We start from the raw sequence: 22992 nt of genomic DNA on the forward strand, positions 1-22992 counted from the left end.
GTCTTCCAGCCTATCTCTCGGATTATAACTTAAACTAAAAAATAGCTGTTGAGAATATAATAGATCATATGTTAAATTTATATCACGTGTTTTAATTTCTAAATGAACAGTTTTGTTTATTTGAATATTTAAGGTTGTTTTATAACAGGGCTTAGCTCAACTTATTGTGTTTATTTAAACTTAATTTCGGGTAATCCTTTTGTGTTATATCTATTCCACCGTACTAGTATAAGAACACATTTTTGTGACTATATTAAACCTATTCCTAGTTTCACATGAATTAATTAATATCTATACAGTTCATCAACTTGGGCATATTCTGCTATATAAAACATTAAAGTCTGCAACAAATACAGGGATAAAAGATTAGTTATAAGGTAATAAATAGTAGTCTATAGCGTGCTGATACAGGCAAACAGCACATTAAGCGTAAGAGTTTTTCTGCAACAGGAAAGTTTATTTGGCAAATCCACAGTTACACTAAAGGGTAATACCATAAGAAAGGTGACTTTGAATATAATAAATAAAATAAATACTTTGTTATAATAAATAAAAAATAAAAGTATGAAATGTACATTTGACTTCAAGGATCGTAACATGAATAATCCCTCTAGTAGTAACACTATCCACATGAGTTAGCCCTTTCAAACTGACTATAGAAAGATTTCCAAGAACCGCAATGAGTGATACGAATAAAACTAACAAAAGTAAGTTAGATCGATTAAAATAGATTTAGGAAAAGAAAAGCCTTCTTTATTTCAGTTTAAATAAATTTTAAATCGAGCTCACGACTCCGAAAATTGGTTAGCTACCGCTAATTAGCATTTCATAACTTTAAAAATTGCTAGTGTACTTGTTCAGATTTACTCAAGCAGTCTTAGTTAAAAATAAAACTGACAAGAAAACGACGGGAGGACAAATTTGGAATCTCGAGAAAGCACGTTGTACAGGTAACTTGACCATAAGAAAAATCTCTTGTGCCTAATAAAATATTATCTATCAGCAAGAATAGTGGGAAACGAGAAGAAAAATGACGGTTCCTTCCCACAGGCTCCTATCAGATAGGCTACACTAGCATGTACCTTTGAAAATATTATATTGTAAATTCAGAAAATGATATGGAATTTACTGAAATCATATTTACTGCTACATCATAGAAAGTAGAATAAATACAACATATTTTTATTTAATGAATTCAAAACACCTGCAATCAGTCTATCAGAATTTCAAACACGTTAATACAAGAGTTTAAAATTAATCAACTTGAAATTGAGAAGAAAGATTTAGACATAGTGTCCAATATGGTCAGGTTGATTTTCTATGTATCAATTTAATGAACCATAATTCCGAATATATTATATATAATATGTACGTATTTATTATGTCCAGTAAATAAATTATTTACATAACTAGTTTCTTCAAAGTTTGTCCTTGTTCTATCAAAGTTAACATACCGGTACCTCTGTCATGGCTAAGAAAATAGTGATCTGGTTTATGACTAGAGATATATCTAACGCTTATTTATATGAACTTGTTTAACAAAACCTAAGAATCCGGATTGTCAAATTTGTTTCTAGGGGTTAACAAAAACTAATAAAATCCTTACTCATACCGTTTTATAATAATTTATGTACATACTGTACTACGATTGGTTATGCAATCTTTTGAGACCTTCTTTTAAATGTGGCCTCCTAATGTGACCTTTATTGAAGGAAAAGCTGAGTGATAAATTCTGAATATTATGCCTATTTAAGTTGAATTTATTGGCATTTCATCAGTCCTTAATTAAGGTAACACGGTACTCCCTATCTTACCCATGTTAAATTTGCTGTTTTTAGGTACGCATAACTTTTTTTAAAGTTGTTATATCAACTCAGAAAAATTATCCCTATTAGTTGACACTATTGTCTACAATATTATGAACCAAAATTATTTTATGGCTATAAATAAGCACTTGACACCAAAATAAATATTGTAAAATTTAAAATCTAAATTTTAAATATAAAAAATTCATAAATCAAAAACAGTGTTACTATGGAGATTTTTACTTCATAATACTGTTTGTATATGTACATAAGACAACTCATAAAAATTTCATTGAAATCGGTTTATAAATATGGCTACAAAGTGTACCGAAAGACAAAAAATATCAGTTTTCGGGAAATCGCAAAAACCTAAAACGGCTACTACTAATACATATAAAAAGCTTTCAAAATAATACCTAAAATAACCCTGCTCCATAACTTGGTCCATCTTCCTCTTCTGTATGTTCAAGCCTTCTTTTAGCTGTCTTTTTAGCCTTCCTAGCCCTTTTTTGAATGTCCAAATATGCTTCCTCGGCTTGGCGCACATGCTTCTCATCGCTGTTTTTTAGGCCTACACCACAATTTCCCCCTGATCTTCCACACAGTTCCTCTAACACTTGTACTTTAGCTAATACACCTTCATTGAACGAAATTACACTGTCCAAAACACCAATCTTCAAGGTAGTTGCATTAACAAAATAATTTTTTGGAAGCCGGGTCCAGATGATGTTGTTAAACGCCTCATTGCAATTTTGTGTGTTACCGTGCACCTTTTCAAAAGATTAGGGCTACACAGGTCTTCATATACAGGTTTAATTACTTTCATCACTTCTGGAGGAATAGAGTTTGTGTTCAGGGCAAGGTAGACCATGAGCTGCAGCCCGAGTATACCTACACCAAGAGTCACCACCAATTGGATACAAACCGTGTGATGGGTCGGCGTCTGTTGATATCTTGTGATAATAAGTTGCCCAGCATGCCTGCTTCATTTCTTCAAGAGTTGTACTGGATCTAATTGCCTTTCCATAGTACTCCTGTAGGTTGTTTATCACAGCGTCCGTCAACCTTCCTTTCCCAGAGAGGCGTTTACCATCCGGAAAGAGTTTGTTCTTAGGTATAAACTTTACGTAGTTCCCTAAGTCGTGTTCCCATTCGCTTCTCAACATGGTTGATGCACTCTAATTTATTTACAGTATCTTCCCCACCATAAGGCTTTAGTTGGCACACAGCATCATAAGATTTGCAGTCTCCGTCTCTCAAAAAGTTAATATATTGGACTGGCACAGGAGGTTCTTGTGATCTCTCAAATACTTTTAGGGCACCTGCTACGTCGATTCCTCCGCTAGAACCTTCATAGTTGATTAGGCAGTTAGGGTGGTCTTTTTTGCTATTTATTTTACATGAAGGACAATACTTACTGAGGCATTCAACATCCAGCACTTTGGCTATGTCTAGGCTAGTGGCAGTTACTACTCCATGTAATGATGTATGCCCTCGCTTCTGCCATGTCCCATCCATCGCAACCGTGATATCACTGCTTCCGTCATTGTCATGTATTGCTTCCCTTTTTGCAGCAATACAATGCTACCAACTGTAGAACAAAATAGTACAAAATAATTGACCAACAGTAATATAACAAGTGTGTTGCTACCAAGCTGTTTGCAGCACACGATTTCGCAGCGCTGCGGTCCAAAAATGTGTGTAAGGGTTTAGTAATTAATTAATATATAAACGAAATATATTTTTTACTCACAAGTGTTTGGTATCACTGAATTCAGGAAAAAAATTCTGATTAATTAATTTTATGTTATAAAACAAAAACACATAAAATTTAAGTTTTTGGGTACCATGTTACCTTAAGCCATACCTATGTTTAACAACATGAGTGACAAAATTAAGAAACTTACATTTATCATATAGACCAACGTCATCTGCAAATTAAAAACGTCTTACACTTCGAGATTTTAAATTACTAAGCAAGTCATTCAAATACAGCATAAAAAGGATTAGGCCCAAAATAGAGCCATGTGACAAACTTTGCCGGACTAATAAAGTTTTGAACATTTTTTTTAAGTATACAGACTGATTTCTGCTATATAGATGCTAATGGAAAATTTGTACAATAGCCTCATCAAAGTGTCAGCTTGTCAATTAAAACACTATTATCAACACTGTAATAGGCCTTACATATGTCATAAGACCTGAAATTTGTTACAAATATTGTATATATATATATTTGAGATTTTATTCTTTACGTTGTCATGTGGCAACAATGATTGAACAAAGTGGGCAGACAAGCAAACCCTTGACGTCACGAACGAAGTCGACATCCTCAGAATAATGGCGGACATAGATCTAAACATTGACAGCTTGATTCAAAGACTATTGGAAGGTAATTCATAACTTTATTTGAGTTATTAGTACCATATTACGGATCATGTATTACTAGTTTCTTCGTAAAAGTTTAATTTCATAACTTACATGCATATTATAGACTTTCATTCAAACACATCTTACATGATTTTCAAGGTCTATAATTGTGATTATGTCGAGAGAATGTCTTGTTAAATGGAAAATGAAAACGATTTCAACCCGAATATCAAGTAGCTATAATATAGATACCACAACATTTTGTTTTCTTGTGGCTTTAATTTTGTTATTTTATTGGATTAACATTGAAAGGGCAAGGCTATGCAAGTTGGTCTTTCAACCAATATAGATTTAAAATGTCATGGCTACCCCTAGGCCGTCTAATATGGGAATAAATAAGTTGCAAATTAAAAATGTCTTATATTTGATAAAAAAATTTTCATTTGATATTAAAATAAAAACAATATTAATTGTATTTTGACAATGTCATGTAGGCCTTATACTTTTCAGTCAATTGTATGTTATAACTTATTAAGTGTAGAAGGCCATACAATTTGTGTATTTAATCTTAATGTTGTGTATTAGCTTATTTGGTTTTGAGGCCTCTTCTTTGTGCTATAGTAGTCAGAACCCCTATTCTCAGATTACAAATTATAGATAGCTTACCCAGTTTTTAACATAACCACAAACTAAGCCTAGTAGAGCTAAAATGGGGTAACTTAAAATTCAGCTTGTTTATTTTGTGTTCATGCAATAAGTGAGGGGGAGACTTTAATAAGCGGCCTACACCCGTTTTTATCGAACAATTTAATATATTATCCAACTTTGATATGTAAAAATTGCACTAAATAAGGGTTATAATAAATTGCTATAACAAGAAGAATCTCGTACATTACAATTTTAGAAACATAAATTTTACAATAACATTAAAAAACAATAAAACTAACTATTGCCTAGACTTAGATATCAAAGACGCCTTATAGTATTTATAACTTGCCCAGCTTGATATCAATGAGTAACCGCTTTTGTAAAAAGAATTTCCCCATGGGTTAATAGGAAGCAAACCAACATGTTGAAACTACTTAAACAAATTTCATTACTTGTAAGAAATATCTCACATATTTTTCTCATATTAAACATTTTCAATCTCAAAATATTAGTTACCTACTTCTTGCTGTTTATTGTTTACATTAAAATTACTATACAGTAAGTAATTAGTTGAAGTCAAATGGTAAGTTAAATAAATTGTATGTTGAATTATTCCTTTTGATAAAAACATGAAACCATTCGATAAAAACAACCAAATAATGATTGTAGGCTGCTTATGAAAGTCTATCCTAGGTGAGAATTTTTGTGTTCTCCCAAAAGGAGAATATCCCTCAAGGGTAGGGTGGTAAGCCCTCAGGTAGGGTGGATGGCTTAAATAATACCATAATTGATACCATGATTCAACAAATTGAATGACAATTAAATTGTGGTGTACTTGAAGGAAAATGTTTTGAAGCTATTACCACACCAATATGTGATAAGATAGGCCTATGTTGCTTGAAAAGTTATATAATCGGGTTCAAATTAAAGTTATGTAATACATTATTTTATTTTCTTGTTTGAATGTTACAGGCTATAATACAATTTTGCATTATCAAGTTTTATGTCAAATATTATGTTATGACGATTAACGTGTCCATTTAGTTTGAAACATGCCTCATCACACCACAAAATTAATTGCAAGAAATTTGGATACGCCTCTGAGCGGATAATTATTGTTTCAAAGAATTCCAATTGCCTATCAGAATAATCCTCGTGAAGCACTTGGAGTAAAGAAGGATGGTATGGCTTATATTTTAATTGGTTTAAAATTCATTGCACGCTTCTTGATATTTCTAGTTCATCAGATGCCTTACAAGTCGATTTAAAGGGACTGGCTAAAGAAACTTGAGCAACTGTCTGCAGGTTTTCTTTGTTGCAAATTAATCGTGGATGATCACACCTCAGGGCATTTAAAACACTTCCTGTGTTTTCAAATTTCTTATTTAACTTCCGCATATACTGTTGATTGGGCATCGCGACACCTGGATATTTACCACTAAATTCTTTAATTATTAAAGCAGTATTTTTATTATGCTTCCACCACAGCTGAAAGATATAAACTCGTTGTTAGGTTTTAACATTTTAAAACACACACAAAGAAATAACAGATGTAAAGAGCGTCACTTTACACTAGGTACTGGAAGAGACAACAATGAACTTACTCCATGTTGCTGCCAACTTAACATTGTTACCAACCTATTGAAACAAAATATCCCAATTTATGGGAAAACTTACCTATGCGCCACCCTGTATATAACTCTTTACATGAAATAATATTAAAAAATTGTTACTGCCGATTTTAAATTATATTTTTCTCCTGTTTCCAAATTTGATTGTATCATATATGCAATAATACTTTGAAAGCATTAATAGTTCGAATGATAGATTGATTTTTAATCTACCTTCAATTGATAGATTGATTGTTTTTCTTACATTGTTTCTAAAAGAATCAGATTTGCTTCAACATGTTCGTTCAATGTTCCAATCATTGTTATTGATCAGTACAGTGTTGTCACAACAAATTCACCCTTCTCCGTACAAGCAAGATTTTTAATCATTGTCAAAGTTATGTTTAAAAAGTGTATTTCAAATGCCTAGTTACAATTTGTAATTCCACTCCATACCTTTGCTATGAATTTGCATACCTCACCTCACAAAAGTTACAGTTTAAAGAATAGGTCCTTTCCCATTAATTCATTAAGTGCTTAGCACCAATTAATCACAGTTTTAGTACTTTTGGTAATTAGATCAAGGCCATCCATAGCTTCAAAAATTGGCAATGTCTATTACATGAAACATAATAACGCATACTCCTACTATGTACATTAAGAAACAGCATATGAGATAGAATGGAGAAAGAGTTGTTCCAAGTATTGTTTATTTAATAGTAACAAAAATCCATATTTATATATAAAAGTAATTTAAAAAATTAAAATTATCATTAAAACACTGTATTTTTTTACTATTTAAACATGTGTACAAAATAGCACATAATCATATGTCAGTGTCAGTGTTAAATAAGCCATAATCAACTTCACAAAAAATTTTGATGTAACACAAAATAATTACAACTTTGCCAATCTCTTGGTTAAATTGGAACCTCTTACTTTTAATAAAATTCATGTTTTTTTCCAGTAAGGGGATGTCGTCCTGGCAAATCCGTACAGATGACTGAAGCAGAGGTGAGAGGCCTGTGCTTGAAGTCAAGAGAAATCTTTTTGCAACAACCAATCCTACTTGAACTGGAAGCACCATTGAAGATTTGCGGTATGTTTTTCTTATGTGTTATAGACCTAGGAGCTATTTTGGTATTTATTTACAATACCGTGACCATGGAAAATGGACTTTTTTTTTCATGGGTTGGGCATTTATAGCCTAGTATTATTATCACAGGTGCATATAAACTGGGGGGAAAGAATATTATTGTATTATATTGATGCCTTTCGGGCATTATTGCGTTAAGGAGCAGGGGCATCCCGTGATCTGGGATTCGACTTTTGCAAGCTCGAGTTAATTTTTTTTCTAAAAGAGCAAGCAGTGCGCAGCAGGCAGGCATCGTTGACAGGATTAACGTACTAGTCACTATCATTTCAGTAACTTATCACTTATCTTAATGTTCATTGTAGTACTTTCCACACCGAAAACTGAAGTCCCCAAATTCGTTTACAACGAGTTCGTTGCCACACTTCCTATTACCACAACGCCTAGTCCGGTTATAAGCCCCGCGGTTTACATAAAATTGCAAAACTCCATACTCGTCTTTACGAATTGCTTCCACGTCAGATAACGAACATCCAACACAAAGGTGTGCCATTACCACTATTGAACTAGGAGGTTAAGAATAGACATGGAGGAACAAAATAGTTCAAAATGGCGTCCCTTCTTTATTTGAGAGAGCCGCGGAGTTATACGAAACTGTCCAATAAGGAGGTTAAGAATAGACACGGAGGAACAATATAGTTCAAAATGGCGTCCCTTCTTTAATTTAGAGAGCCGCGGAGGAATACCAAACTGTCAAATATGGATAGTGTTGCCAGAGGTACTGTCAAAAACAGAGTTTTCAGAGAATTTCAAAAAATCGTAACTCCTTTGATTTTCGTTGCCGACGAATTTTTTCTTCACTATTATTTTCAGGAAAAATTGTAGTTTTCAGGAAAAAAAAATGAACATACCTTTCCATGGTCACGGTATTGTAAATTGATACCGCTAATTTATATTGTTTGTTAAAGATTTGGAGACTTCAGCAGTCTTGCAGTGCTTGACCATATCTAAACCCACCAACAGTCATCGTCATTTAGAATTCATGATATAGTTATTGTACTTTTATTGTTTAACCATTAAGCCATTGCGGATCACTGACGAACTGGGCTCGTCACGCAGTGGCCGTGCCTAACGGCACGATGACGAGCTCAGGTCGCAAAAGCGGTCTGCCTTTTAAGTTTCCCTCCAAATAGTTCTATTAATGTCTGATAGATCGGGCGATCGTTTTCACTTGTCAACTAAGAGTGTTTAACACAGTCTACGTTTAGAGTTTTCAAAAGTTTTATAAATATCCTACAGATCGCATGTTGACTCAACAATATGTCAAAGAAAGACACATATTACTGGTTCTGTAATTACTGTCCAAAAGTCGAACAACTGTAAGGAAAATGTAATAAATAATGTAATTAATATTATTATAGCGTCATGTAAGCTGAAACAAATATTCCACTATAAAATTCATGGTAGTATAACTATTTTTATTTGAGTTTATTTTTTAATTCTAATTGTTGGTGCAGTATCTAAATGTTATTTAATTACTAAAAAAGCAAAGAGACCTGACCACTATTATTTTTTGGAGATGTTTTATTCTGTATATTCGAAACACTTCCAATTACTTATGGGACTTGTGTTTTAAATTTATGATAACATGTATTTCATAAAAAGGAGCCTCCCAAGTGTTTATGACAACTAGCTCGTTCTTTGATTTAAAGACTTTTTGACAACTGTCATTAAAATTTTGTGCTATTCGTAACAGTTCTCTTAATTTTATTTTTTAAATGTCAAATTTTTAATTACAGACTTAAACAAGTAGACCACAGAAAATTTCTAGGACTTAAAATAGATAAAATTTTAGCTTGGGATAAACATGTAGATCATGTTACTAATAAGGTGTCTACTGGTCTATATGCATTTCGACAAATGACAAAAATTAGTAATTTAAATACACTTAAATTTATTTATTTATAATTGATCCACTCACATTTAACTTTAAAAATAAACATTTATGGAGTAACAAAAAAATCTTTGAGAGTCATGATAAATTTAAGATATGGATTTTGTTAAACATATTTTTTGTGAGCTTGGAATTCTGACAGTATATGGTTTACACACATTTGAATGAATAATTTATGTAAAACAACTTTTTGATCTTATACTAAAAACTAATAAAATACATATAATACTCGTTTTAATAGACATATCGATCAACACAATCTCGAATTTTACAAAAAGAAAACCTATTGCAGAGGTAAAGTAAAGGATTTTTTAACTAATTTATCTCTATATTCTTTTGAGGAATATGTTAATACGAAAACGATACATTCATTTAAAAAAGAATTTAAGGTAAATTTTTAAGATGCAAGTTTTATCTAATGTGTTGTACTGATTGTACCCTTTTTTTATTTATATTTTTAAATTAATATATTTAGTTTATTGTAGTGAAGCTATTTTGTATCTTGTACATATTATACAATAAAGTGGTTTGACTATGGCTATGAAACTGACAGTTCTGGTTTCACTTTTTACAATTTCTTTGTACAAATATAAATTAATAGCCTATCTCTTGTTTCATGGAATAAGATAGAAAAAGGTGAGCAATATTATTTGAGTTTTTCAATCCTGTAATTTGTATATAGCCTGACAATTTAATATCTTCATGTGATTTTCATCCCGATTTGTTGAATTTTCAGGAGACATCCATGGACAATATACAGATCTGCTAAGATTGTTCGAGTATGGTGGATTCCCACCAGAAGCCAACTACCTATTCCTTGGCGACTATGTTGATAGAGGCAAACAATCTCTGGAAACAATCTGCTTGCTGTTGGCTTACAAGATCAAATACCCAGAGAACTTTTTTCTGCTGAGAGGGAACCACGAATGTGCCAGCATCAACAGGATTTATGGTTTCTATGATGAATGTAAGTGTGATCGGTAGTAATCACATTTACCAATCACTATACCGAAAGTGGCACCCACCACATATTTGGCGCATTTACATATTTTTATATAACATAACTTTTAAACAAATAAATATTATTCGATTGCCATAAAATTAATGTGGTTGCAAAAATAGAGAAAAAGTATAATCTTGCTTCTGAAATATCAAAAGTTTTTATTTTTACTTGTATTTACTCATTGTACAAATACTTGCTTGTATTTCAATATTAAGAAATACTAAACATTTTGGGGTTCATAGGTGAACTAAGTCCAATGTCTGTTGCAACGTGAATATCTAAAAAACCATTATTCATGCTCATTTTTGATGAGTATAGCATCTCTGTAGATCTTGTGAAAGGGTTTTAAATAACCATCCATAAGTTACCTTCCTTTATGGTTTCACTTTCAGTATTACGATGCGTAACTGAAATCCTGCGTAATATTTATTTTCAGCCAACCAGAGACTTGTAGCATCTGCTGCTGTTTAGTTAAATATTTGTTTTGAAGTTGTTTGTTTAAGGAATAGATAAAGATTTACTATGTTTATTTAGTTGTCATCAAATAAATACGTAAAGTGAATTTTCATTTTCAACTGAAATGGCGTCAATGAGCGAAGGTTGTAGTGATATAAATGTTTTGCACGATAGAAAACATTGAGAATGCATTTGATTTTGATAGTGACGATGATGATATTGCTATTTCTGAGGACGAAAGTGTAATAAGTGATCGTGATTTAGATGACAGCGAGACTGAACAACACCCTTCAGCACTAAGTAGGGTGTGCAAAAAAATGTGCAAATTAGGCCCATGCAAATCTGGGGCTCATATTTTCACAAGTATCCTACTACATAGAGGTGGCCTAAGCCTAAGCATAACGGTGAGGTGATGTGTATATTTTGAAAATAGTTTCAGACAGTAAATTTTTCTTTATGTTGTTTTATTTATACAGTTGTAAATGTTGTTACCATTTTTATAGAAACAACTTATTTATTTTTAGAGTTTTTTACTATTCTACTGATAAAATATTCAGTTTTGAAGTGAAAAAGAACCCAAGTAATTAATGTAGGCCTAAAACTATGTTTCAAGTAGACTACTTTATTCAAAAGAGCAAACCAACTAATCCACTTCTACAGTTTACCAATGTAATTAGTAAAACATAAACTAAAATGTAAATTTTTTCTGAATCAAATACAGTACGTTGTGTGTATATATATATATATATATATATATATATATATATATATATATATATATATATATAATTCAATATACATTTTTATTTTCAAATGACATGTTTCCTAAGCCATGAACTTAATTATGTAGGTATTTAGAACATGATTAATCCTTATGATGGTTAATCATTATGACCTTCCTTACAGTTTTGACCCAGAAAGAAATAAAGTAGGTAAACAACCTGAACAAAAATTTAATTTTACTTTATTTTAAAAATTTAAAAAATGAATCAAATTAATTTGCATTACTTAAGTTTTTTCAACAATATTATGAGGTTCTTCCTTGAAAAAAAGCAAGGAAATTACTATTTATTGGTTTATAGTGAGTAACATTTACATGTAATATTGAAATATAGGCATTATTCGCATGAAATTAATTGGACTTGGTGAGTAAACCCAGTGGGGAACAAAAGGTTATATCTCAAATTCTTATTTGTAAAAACACAAATTCATATGATGAGATTTTTTTCGATTTCCCTAAATACAAAAAAATTACATTGACACATTTTTGTGGATTTGCATTTATATATATATATATATATATATATATATATATATATAATTTTTTTAACTCATATAAACTTTCTAAAGTCAGTGTAAAATTAGAATGACAAATTGTTAGCAGTGTTCTTTCAGAAAAGTTTTCAGAAAAAACCTTCTGAAGTTTTAATGAGTGTATCAAGATCAGAAATGTATGTAGAACACTGAAGAGGTTCCTATTCAACTGTGGTTTCTTTTTTTTAGGAGGAAACCAAGGTTATTTTGTTAGTGGATTCAGTCTTATTAAAAACTAATGTAGAAATATATATTTAAAGCATGTTAAGAAATTGAGATTACGTATGGAATTTGTTATACAGTTATTGCTACAAAAGCAAGTTTATTACCAATTTAAAACTTACTGCAGCATCTTGCATTTTGTAAATGCACGATCAATGGTAATACGTTAATATCGTTGTTGTTTTCAATTAAATTGATAGCAACTACTGCTAGGATGCATCCAGTTATGAGTATACTGGAAAATTCTTCTGATTTCTATAATAGTCAGCTAGGAATTTGTCACTAAAGTCACTTTGGAGACACTAATCAATAACTAAGTGACAGCTACATAGCAGTTACCATAAAAACATAAGGTAGTTGGTTATTAATACCTACAAAAGTTGCTCACAGAATAATGTTTTCAAAATCAGTTTTATTTAATATAATGTATGAGACATTTAGATATCCATATACAGATATTGTATTTTATATTTTGTTAATACAGTTCAATATATTATGAAACTAAAAATTTAAGTTGACATTTTATTTACATTCTAATTTAATAAGTTTAAAAACAAACACTTTTAAAGACACTCTAATGTTAAATGATCTTGTTGATTTTATAATAGTTCATCGGCCACAAAAACATTACTTCATTAAAAACTATATAATATTGTATGTAGTAGGCAAATTGTTTTAGTATGTGTAGGACACTTTTCAGCCTTAGATAATGTTTTAATAAAACTTCCACTATTTTGTAACAAATAAAATTTGAAAATGTTTTAGGTAAAAGGAGGTACAATATCAAGCTATGGAAAACATTCACAGACTGCTTCAACTGCTTGCCAATTGCAGCTATCATAGACGAGAAGATTTTCTGCTGCCACGGAGGGTTGAGTCCAGATCTGCAAGGGATGGAACAAATCAGACGCATCATGAGGCCCACTGACGTGCCAGATACAGGTCTTTATTGCTTTATTATTTTTAAAATTTTGTAAATTTTAGTTAGTCGTCTACATAAATTTGTAAATGTTAGTAAGGAGAACAAAAGCGAGAATTTACAAGAGATTTTTGGTTGGGTAGGAAAGACACATTCAATAATTGAAATCAAAATTTTTATTTGTCTGGCGTATTTGTAATTTAAGTCGTTAATACAGTGTGTACAATGTCATGAATTCTCATCATAATAATAGTTATAATATAATAACTATTATAGCTATTCTATCGAGGAATGAAGTTGCCTGTGTCCGGAAGCAGTCCTTAACACATTGAACCCTAAGCCTATAACAATGAATTTACTCAGCATACTGGCCGTTTTTTGTGATTAAAAAAGATTTTTAATTATGAAGACATTGTTTAAACCTAACATATTATATATCAAATTAAAGAGGAGAACACGCAGATTTAGAAAATGTGCCTTTTTTATGATAAAATAATTATTTGAACAAAATTATGGAAAAAAATAAAATTTGAAAAATTGTAACTGCATAAACATTTTATTTTTCAACCCCCTAATGTTGTATAATAGTTTTTTTAACCACCTTGTGTTCTATAAATGTGTTTTTTATATACAATTAACATAGAAGAAAGAAAGTATTCATGTTAGTACTAATGGAAGGCCTATCATAATCACTCACATCTTGATCATTAGGCCTAACCTCCAATTCTGGATCAGGATCATTGTCGTTGAGAAACTCACCCTACAATCCAGAATCATAAATTTGGCCCAAGATTCTTTCAAACTGAATCGCAGATGATCTTTTATTTTCATTAAAAATATGATCATCCTTCTCCAAATCATGCTGAGAATCTGACATCACATCACGTATCATGCGCACCGTTATTTTGTCTATATGAATACTCATTTTACGCAATGATCAAGAAAAATGAAACTTGTATCACTAAGAAACCAATCAAAATAAAATAAACCAACATTTATCAGCGAGTTGTTACTTCCATTTTCAGTAACAGTGGAACTTTGTTTATAAATAAAAGTCCTCGCATCACTGCGTCGTCAGTCGGTTACGTAACTAAGCAGTTGTGCAATAATTGAAAATACTATTTTTACAGCTGCACAACTGTTACTTGTCATAAAAAGACGTATAAATATAAACAATATAACATAGGAAATAGTCTGAAACAACTAAACCCGATTTTTTACCGAAAACCTAAACGTATTGAATTAAGTACTGGAGTCCGAGTATAGGTCAGGCTCTGTATAAATTCAAATTCAAATATCTTTATTGGCATAAAAACATATAAATGCATAGCAAACGTCTTGAACATATTTGATATACAATGGTATTGTGCAAACTTAGCAACTAAAATGTCTTATCTTTTATAAAATCGTCAACACAATAATAGTCTTTGTTTATTAAAATTTTCTTTAAAATATTTTTAAACTCATCTAGGCCTGCTTCTGATTTTAGGTTTGAAGTAAGTTTATTATTTATACAACGGCGTGCGTGCTAGCCCGACCTATACTCGGGCTCCGTATTCAATGTGTTAAAGCTCCTGGTGATTCTAAACTGTAAATAACCTATAGTAATTGGTTTGTCACTTGCTACACTTGGGACCTCATAGCAGCTGTTGTAAATCTGTTAGCTTAACTGGAGGGTATAAACAAGGTAACTGTGACTATCTGAGTAAATTACTACCAGGGAGAAATGTCCATGCTCTTGCATTCCAGGAAACTCATACAATTAATACTTTTTGTCTTTGTCTATGGTTTCAATATTTGTTTACCAGGACTGTATCATCAAAACTGGCAGAATTCAGTCTGCAATATTGGGCATGATTATCAGAGTGGGCATGATATATATTGGACATATAGTGCAGTGAAGCAATACTACAGCTGCAGTGGAAGTACAAGTAGTGATCTGGACTATGCGACCGGCAAGAGTTGATTGGCAGGCTGTGCCATGATCAGTGTGCTAAACAATGAAGTCTGCACCTTGGAACATGAAAAGATGAGTTGATAAGAGTTGTGATTATGTGTGGAGAGAAGAGTTCAAAGGCAGTGGTGTGAGGAGAACTGAGTGAAGAAGTTGTAAGAATTTTCTTTTATTGGCAGAGCATTCCTCTGAATTTTATTCTAAGTTTTCATTGCTGTTGTCTACCTATTTTGGATGTACATTATGTTCACCATACAATGGTAATTTTAGGCACCAGATTATCTCAGTTTACATCTAACAGATAATTAATATAGATGGAAATATTTTAGCTCGTTCTATTCTTTATGGTTTTGTTTGGTGGTTCTTCGGTTAATCAGATACGTAAGGTTTCTCTGATAAACTTAATTGTGTAATATTTAATTTGTGGCAAAACTTCTTTTTGCCTCAATTTTTAGAATCAAGATACATTTTTAAGTAGTTACTTGTGGTCTCACAAATTAAAACAACTAATAATGCTTATGATTTTAAAGGCCAATCTTTTATTCCAGGGTTGCTGTGTGATCTTCTGTGGTCTGACCCTGACAAAGATGTCCACGGCTGGGGAGAGAATGACCGTGGAGTCAGCTTCACCTTTGGAGCAGATGTTGTTAGCAAATTTTTAAACCGACACGACCTTGATCTCATCTGCAGAGCACATCAGGTACAAAACTGTATTCATTTCAAACATCCGACATATAGCTAAATAAACTCAGCAAGTTGACTGAGTCCAAAAAAGATGTTATAGAAGAGTTTTATATATTTGAGAGTAATTGGCGTCACATTTTGTAATGAGAGACGTATAGACATAAAGAAGAATATACAACTGGTAACTTTTAATACCATTATGGCACAAGAACGGGAACAAAATTATTGTCATTAACCAATTAGTTGTTTTTCAATGTGCCCTGATACCTATTTTAACTTAAAGTAGACTTTTACCATATTTTGTTGATTTAAAACAACGTTTAATCCTATTTGTTCAAATGAAGTTTATTTATACAATATTTTTATGACCAAAAAGAGGAAAAAGCCAGACAGAATCTCTCCGTGGTTGACGAAGTCTGGCAAAGGTAGCCTGCTCTTCTTATTCTGTTGAAGCCCTCCATATGTACAGAGTGATAGTTATAGTTGTTTAAGGTTACTTAGGTCCCATAAGTTTATGTTTTAAAAAGTATTTTTTACTTAAGGGAGGCATACTACCACATGTTGCACAAGGAACTAATAAATTGACTAAAATTAATTATTTGATGAGAAATCGAGAGCACTGCTTAGGGAATGTAGTAATGATAAGTAATACTTAAATTTGAACTTAAGATAATGATTAAAAAATGGACGAGAAAGCAAAACAAAGTAGCTAGCGAATAAAACAGCATTATTTTCACAAATGCATAGGGCATATGATTTTGTAAAATTTTGTGGTAATTACCTTATAAAATATAATGTTATTGATTACTTTTCTGACTCTGACATCCGTAATATACGGATGTCGTAACAATGGCGTGAACACCCAACATCCATATTGTGTGGACTGCACTTTTTATTATGGCCATGCTTTTAAATTCCACAGACATGTGTACAAAGAGGTATTTAATCAAAATATATTAGTTCCTAAAGCTTTGATTTGTATTTTGTCAGTCTGTGATTGAGAAATTGAAAGTCATCTCAGCTGACAGCTCATTGTTTGTTGTAGACAACTATGTTTTACTACGTTTTGAATATTCCACTTTGCTTCATGTTTGTTGGTTTAAGCAAAATAAATTACACAGTTAAATTTGAGTTAGTTTTAATTTGAAAATGATTAAAAGGAATCGTTCAAAGGCTCCTGCACGTGAAAATACACCAATTAGTAACTTAGTTGTGTTGCGTGGATGTGGGCAGTTACTATTTGAGTGATAGCTATCTTGAAATTTCGGAAAACAATTTCTAGTGATGTAAATATTAAATTGAAACGTTTTTAAATATATGCAGTTTTATTATCTTATCAGAAATAACTTTGGTTTTATGTTAAGTACTATGAATCTCAAAGCTCGTGTTACATTTACTTGCACAAAAATGGCAAAAAAAAATGACATGTGCTTACAAAAACTTGTTACCCAAGTTGTAAATAAAATAGCCCTATAATTTTTGTTTCATTAGATTAAGAATTTAATTTAACATAAAATGAGTAAATATTTGTGTGTCAAATGTTATTGTATTTATATCAATTATTTGGTTGTCATCAACAAACTTGAAATTTAAATTTTTTTTTATTTTATATATATATATATATATATATAATTAAAAAAATTATATATATATATATATATATTACAAATCAGAATTTTCAGGATATTTTATCTGTAAACTTAATTTAATAAATATGAGTTTACACAACTCATACATTTTGTTTAAAATGGCTTGGAATTTTTGGGGTTATAATGGCCGGGGTTATAAGGGTTAATAAAAAACACAATATGGTGCCAACATTTCTCAAACATATTGCACATATTTTTCTTTTTACTGTCCTCTAATGATGTTATGTATTTATTATGGATTGTGTTTTAGGTTGTTGAAGATGGCTATGAATTCTTCGCTAAAAGACAGTTGGTTACCCTGTTCTCAGCACCCAACTATTGTGGTGAATTTGACAATGCAGGTGGCATGATGTCTGTTGATGAAACTCTCATGTGTTCCTTTCAGGTATAAATACTATTTCATAATACAGTAAAACATACTACACGTAATAGTACTGTTAGGTTGTTGGGTTATCAAGTTAAATGCAATTTGTATAAAGAAATATACTTGCACACATATCATATGTTATTAACATCAAAGCAACAGTAATTGCTATATTTTTATCATTGACCATCTCTGTTTGTTTTTATGATTTTTTCATTGACAATGGATGATTAACAGATAACAATTTTTTAATCCAGTGTTAGATATAAGTCTCTCAGGTCAGACTTAAACACCAGTTAGAATGAACCCTTCAGTAGTTTCTCAGCACCATTTCCACCACCACCAGCAGTGGAGGGTACAGACAGCCAGCGCTTGAGACAGCGGCTTGGCAACTGGCTAAAAGAACATCCATTCTACTCCTATTAAGTTTTTTTGTTCTTGATTTATACCTTGCTATCACAATATAAAACTTTTATAAATGTTAATTTTGACGCTGATGTTAAAACTGAACTTGAAGAATGTGTTAATAAAAAAAATTCTCTGTTGTCTCATGACAGTCTCACCGCACCACATTGCTTTATAAAACATGTTATTGTGCAAACAGTATTCATAAGCAATCTATCGGAAACAGTCAGGGCTGTGTAAAGCTGTTATTTGTCTCATTAGGTAGCGGGCAAATCATCCTATCCTTTTATCATTATTAAAACGTTTTATTGATTTTATTTTATTGGGGTTTTTAATCAAGCAGTTTGTTTACATCATGTAATTGTTTGAATATTATGAAACTGTTTGCTGGCAGTATAGAATAGCATAAGTTGTTGTTTTTCATTACATTTTTAGTGTTAAAATATCACTGTTTATGGCATGTTTATCAATACAGTTTATGGCATGACTCAAAGGTAATTTTTAGTCTACAATAAGTACGAAATAATGTTTCCAAAGTTATTTCTTTAATTGTAATAAAATTTTAGGGTTTTATACAAATCTCAACATGTATTAAGTTCCAAATTTAACTTGCATACACATTATATTGACAAAAAATACTTTTTAACCGGTATAGATAAATAAAAAGATGTGACAAACTTCTATTTTGTATATCGTTCACTGGAATGTTCTTTTTTTATTGGGATTAGAAACATTACAGTGTGTATTCTTATAAATTGCAAACCCATGTAATTGCCAGGTTCAGTGGTAGGTTAATTGGTAGTATAAGGTAATAAGATTGCCTCTATATCTTATTATCCAGGCATTAATTAATTGGGGGGAGTGAACATTCTGGATTTTTATGTAATTATTGTATTTGGAAATTTTCAGATTTTGAAACCATCCGAGAAGAAAGCCAAGTATCAGTATCAAGGTATCAACTCTGGTCGCCCATCGACTCCTCAACGTAACCCTATAAAGAAAAAATAAACCAGTAAGTATTTACAAAAATATTTTAGTACAAGCGATACAATTTTTTAGTATTTGTATTGGAACTTTTGCCAAAATATTATGGAATCGGAACTGGCTGTGCGATATATTGGTCATCAGTTAAGGTGAGACGGGGCTAAGATTAAGTACTACCGGCATAGCTCATGGAGGACAGATTTTCAAACTAATCAGATAATGTTAATAATGTTTTGCACTTGCTGAAAATTATCAGTAATTACAACTTAACCCTTAGTACAGTAAATTATAACTACCATTGTGCTTAATTTTATATTTTCTCCTAAAATTATTTTTAAAAGTTCACTTTTGTACTACATATATGTTGGTCAATTAATATATAAAAAAGTTGGTAAACAATACGTGCTCAACTGTTGTCTTTCATGAGTGTATTTACCCACTTCAAGCTTACATATGGAAAATTAATGTTGTGACTGGTGACAACCATTTTGATGCGTCACACTTCACCATCAACGTCACAATGGAAGACCAAACAAGCACTCTCGCGCATTCTGATAGAATTTCTTCGAACTGCAATGAATATAATGCATCGTTACGTGTTATTGTAAGGGGTGGCCTATTGCCATGTACATAAGCCTCAAGGGCCTTTTGCTCATCCCAGAAGTAGATCATGAGGCCAACCAGTTTACAGTTTTAGCATTTTTATAAACCGCCGAAAACAATTGATCAGGTCCTCCTGGGGAATTCACCACCCTTTTCCAAACTACCAAAGATGGTGTAGTGCTGCCTTGCTATTACAGAAAAATCAAAGAGTAGGTGTTAAGCAGTTTCCTCATGCCTAGTATTCAATCTACAGTGCAGACTCTGTGAAGATGCTTCCTCAGGTTATTACGTTTAGCATGTTACAGGGAAATTGCGGCGAGAGATATATACGTATATATGAGTGAATGTATAACAAAAGACTTCACTTTCCAGCAATACTATTTTAAAACCGTACAAAAATTTAAATTATATATTTTATTGTGTTTTTTCAGAGTTTTGGAAACACTTGTTCACAGGGAAGTCATAGGAGGCAGTGACTCTTACCAGAAGAAAGTTTATTTTTACTTACTTTACAATTTTAAATGTTTTAAATAGTTTTTTATTTGTTTAAAATACACACCAACGTCATTTAACAAGTATTTTAGTTAATAAAATGAGGAAACTAGTTTAATGATTGTATTTTACTTCTTCCTATGTACGTTTATTACTTGCCTTATATCCAGTGCAGGAACTGAAATGTTTCTTCCTATCAATTCACATACAGTACTTTGTAGAATATTTAAAAAACAGATATCTATTTCCTGCTTAAATGCGTATAAAGATTTCATAGTATTTCTCTTATTAAAACTACCTTACTAGTAAATTTGAATCATTATAGTTCCTTGAAAAATTAAGGTTTATAAGGCAAGCAATAATAATGTTGTATACAAATAAACTTTAATAAATCACTTTAGAATGTTTTTGATGCCATTTTTCTTAAGTTCTGTTAGTTGGTCATAATTATTATCATAATATATTTCCTTCTGTATTGTACATTATTAATGTGTTTTTGTGATGTGTTAAGCAGTGTAACTACCAGTCCTAATCTGCTTAAAGTCCCTGTCTTAGGTGTTAACAAATTTTGTATATCTAAATTGAGCAAGTAGCCAAAGTGGGCACTTTCGGTGTATAGCCTTAGCCTGAACCATTATTTCATTGTACATACAGTAAAATATAGAATGTCTTATAGCAAAGACCAGAATTGTAAATTAGTGGTATATATATTTTTCTTATTAAGAAATTATTATTTAAAAATCTTTATGATGTTTAATTAATATTAATCTATATTTTATTATGGAAGTGATCCCTCCATAGAATGCTACCATTCGACCGACCATAACTTTCCAATATAACATGGTGTATGATCATTTTCTCTTTTGCCATTGACATTCCATACTACAACAGTTTTAAAATTTTCATTATTAAAATCTAATTATGCAACAATAAAAACATTTTACATTTCTTTTTAATCAGTAATATATAACCCAGAGGAGTTACATACATTTATGTATTAATATTTTTATTATTATAATTTAAATACCCTCTTTTTCCAGCTTGTTGTCACTAGTTTTAAAATACTGTTCTCATTATGTTCCAATTTTTTCTAAAGTACAGTAATTAGAATTTTACAATTTTCTATGATTATGGTAAAAGTTTTTAACTCAACACTGCTTTAATAAAAGTTTTGTTTGACCTTAATCGCATTATTTTTGCCTTCAATTTAATTCTTACATTGGTTTCAAAATTTGTCTCTCAGGTACAGTGTGTGCGATAATGTCTATTGTTTTACAAGATGTTTTTGAATTAATATATTGCTTTTGACCAAAAAAATATAATTTTATTGCTATTTATTCCACAAGTTCGTCATTTTTAGTGATTAATTAATTGTGATTTTAAGAACGCATTTAATTAGTTTCACTAGTTGAGTGAGTATTGTTATAGTTCCCCTAAGTATAGTTAAATAACAATTATTGACAATAGGATAATTGTTTGCATTGCCCCTTTGGGCTGTGTTCACAAATTCCACTTGTTTTGATGCAATTTTAGTAAATTTATTTTTGTTTAAATAAATTTTGTTGCAGTATAAGTTTTTACAAAAAGTTGCAAAAGAGAGATGTGCATTTCTAAGTGCTATTTATCAATGGGAATAGTTTAGCATATTTTAATATGTAAAATTAACCTTTAAAATTCCATATATATCAAATCACAGTTTTAAAATAATTAAGAATTTCATTAATTTACATTGCAAATGATATATCATATCCTGTCATAAGAAGACTGACAAATTATCCACTTCTCAGATACATCTAATCATCTTCATTTTATTTAATTTCCATTCATAACTATCATAAGATATTGTCAGTCCAAAATAGATGAAGAAAAATGTATTTTTTAATTTAATCTCACACTGTTATATGTTGTTAATAATATAGGTGTAAGTAGCTGTTAACTTTTTGTTTGCTATGAATAAAATGCCGACAATCGCAAATGTCTCAAACTATGGTTGTCTTTATTTTTCTGGATTTAAATGGTTGTTTATGTAAGTTGTAAATATTTATATTAAAACTCAAGAATTTAAGAAACTACACAGATTTTCTTTAATTGAATCCCTTTGAAAAACTTACTTATTATTATTTATAAAATTTGATCAAACAATTAATTAATTGCCACATTAAAATTTGATGTTAGGATTTTAACATATTTTAAGTAATTTTACAAGAATAGACTCGCCATCTCAGATTAAAAAATTAATCAAGTAAGAGTTTACCTACTAATCTGATTTCTTGAAGTTGTTTGGATGATTATATTGTTCATCGTATTATTTGTAGATTTGTTTTATTGCCTGTTATCAGGCAGCACTGGAAGTAAAGGTTCTTTAGCTGGTTCTCACTAGGGATGAGGAAATAATTAATTTTATATCAAATCCAATATCAGTGCTTTTAAACCATGATGGTTCAAGAAAACAAAATAACGTAA

General features: G+C 31.0%; 1 protein-coding gene across 1 annotated transcript; it reads left to right on the plus strand.

Moving 5' to 3' along the window:
• Positions 1-4069: 4069 nt before the first annotated feature.
• Positions 4070-22601, plus strand: LOC124357221 (serine/threonine-protein phosphatase PP1-beta catalytic subunit). Its single transcript, XM_046808770.1, has 8 exons — positions 4070-4197; positions 7401-7532; positions 10217-10447; positions 13241-13417; positions 15897-16048; positions 17932-18066; positions 19360-19462; positions 20469-22601. Exons 1-7 carry the CDS (start codon positions 4146-4148, stop codon positions 19456-19458), a joined length of 978 nt encoding a protein of 325 aa, XP_046664726.1. The 5' UTR covers positions 4070-4145; the 3' UTR covers positions 19459-19462; positions 20469-22601.
• Positions 22602-22992: the final 391 nt, after the last annotated feature.

This window comes from Homalodisca vitripennis, chromosome 3 (genome assembly GCF_021130785.1).
Source record: "Homalodisca vitripennis isolate AUS2020 chromosome 3, UT_GWSS_2.1, whole genome shotgun sequence".
In the NCBI taxonomy this organism is placed as follows: Eukaryota; Metazoa; Arthropoda; class Insecta; order Hemiptera; family Cicadellidae; genus Homalodisca; species Homalodisca vitripennis.

Excerpts from the sequence above, each read along its gene's own strand:
- LOC124357221 (XM_046808770.1), top strand. The coding sequence starts at position 4,146 with ATGGCGGACATAGATCTAAACATTGACAGCTTGATTCAAAGACTATTG. Across the intron at positions 4,198-7,400 it reads GATTCAAAGACTATTGGAAG|TAAGGGGATGTCGTCCTGGC; the intron begins GTAATTCATAAC and ends GTTTTTTTCCAG. Across the intron at positions 16,049-17,931 it reads TCATCTGCAGAGCACATCAG|GTTGTTGAAGATGGCTATGA; the intron begins GTACAAAACTGT and ends ATTGTGTTTTAG.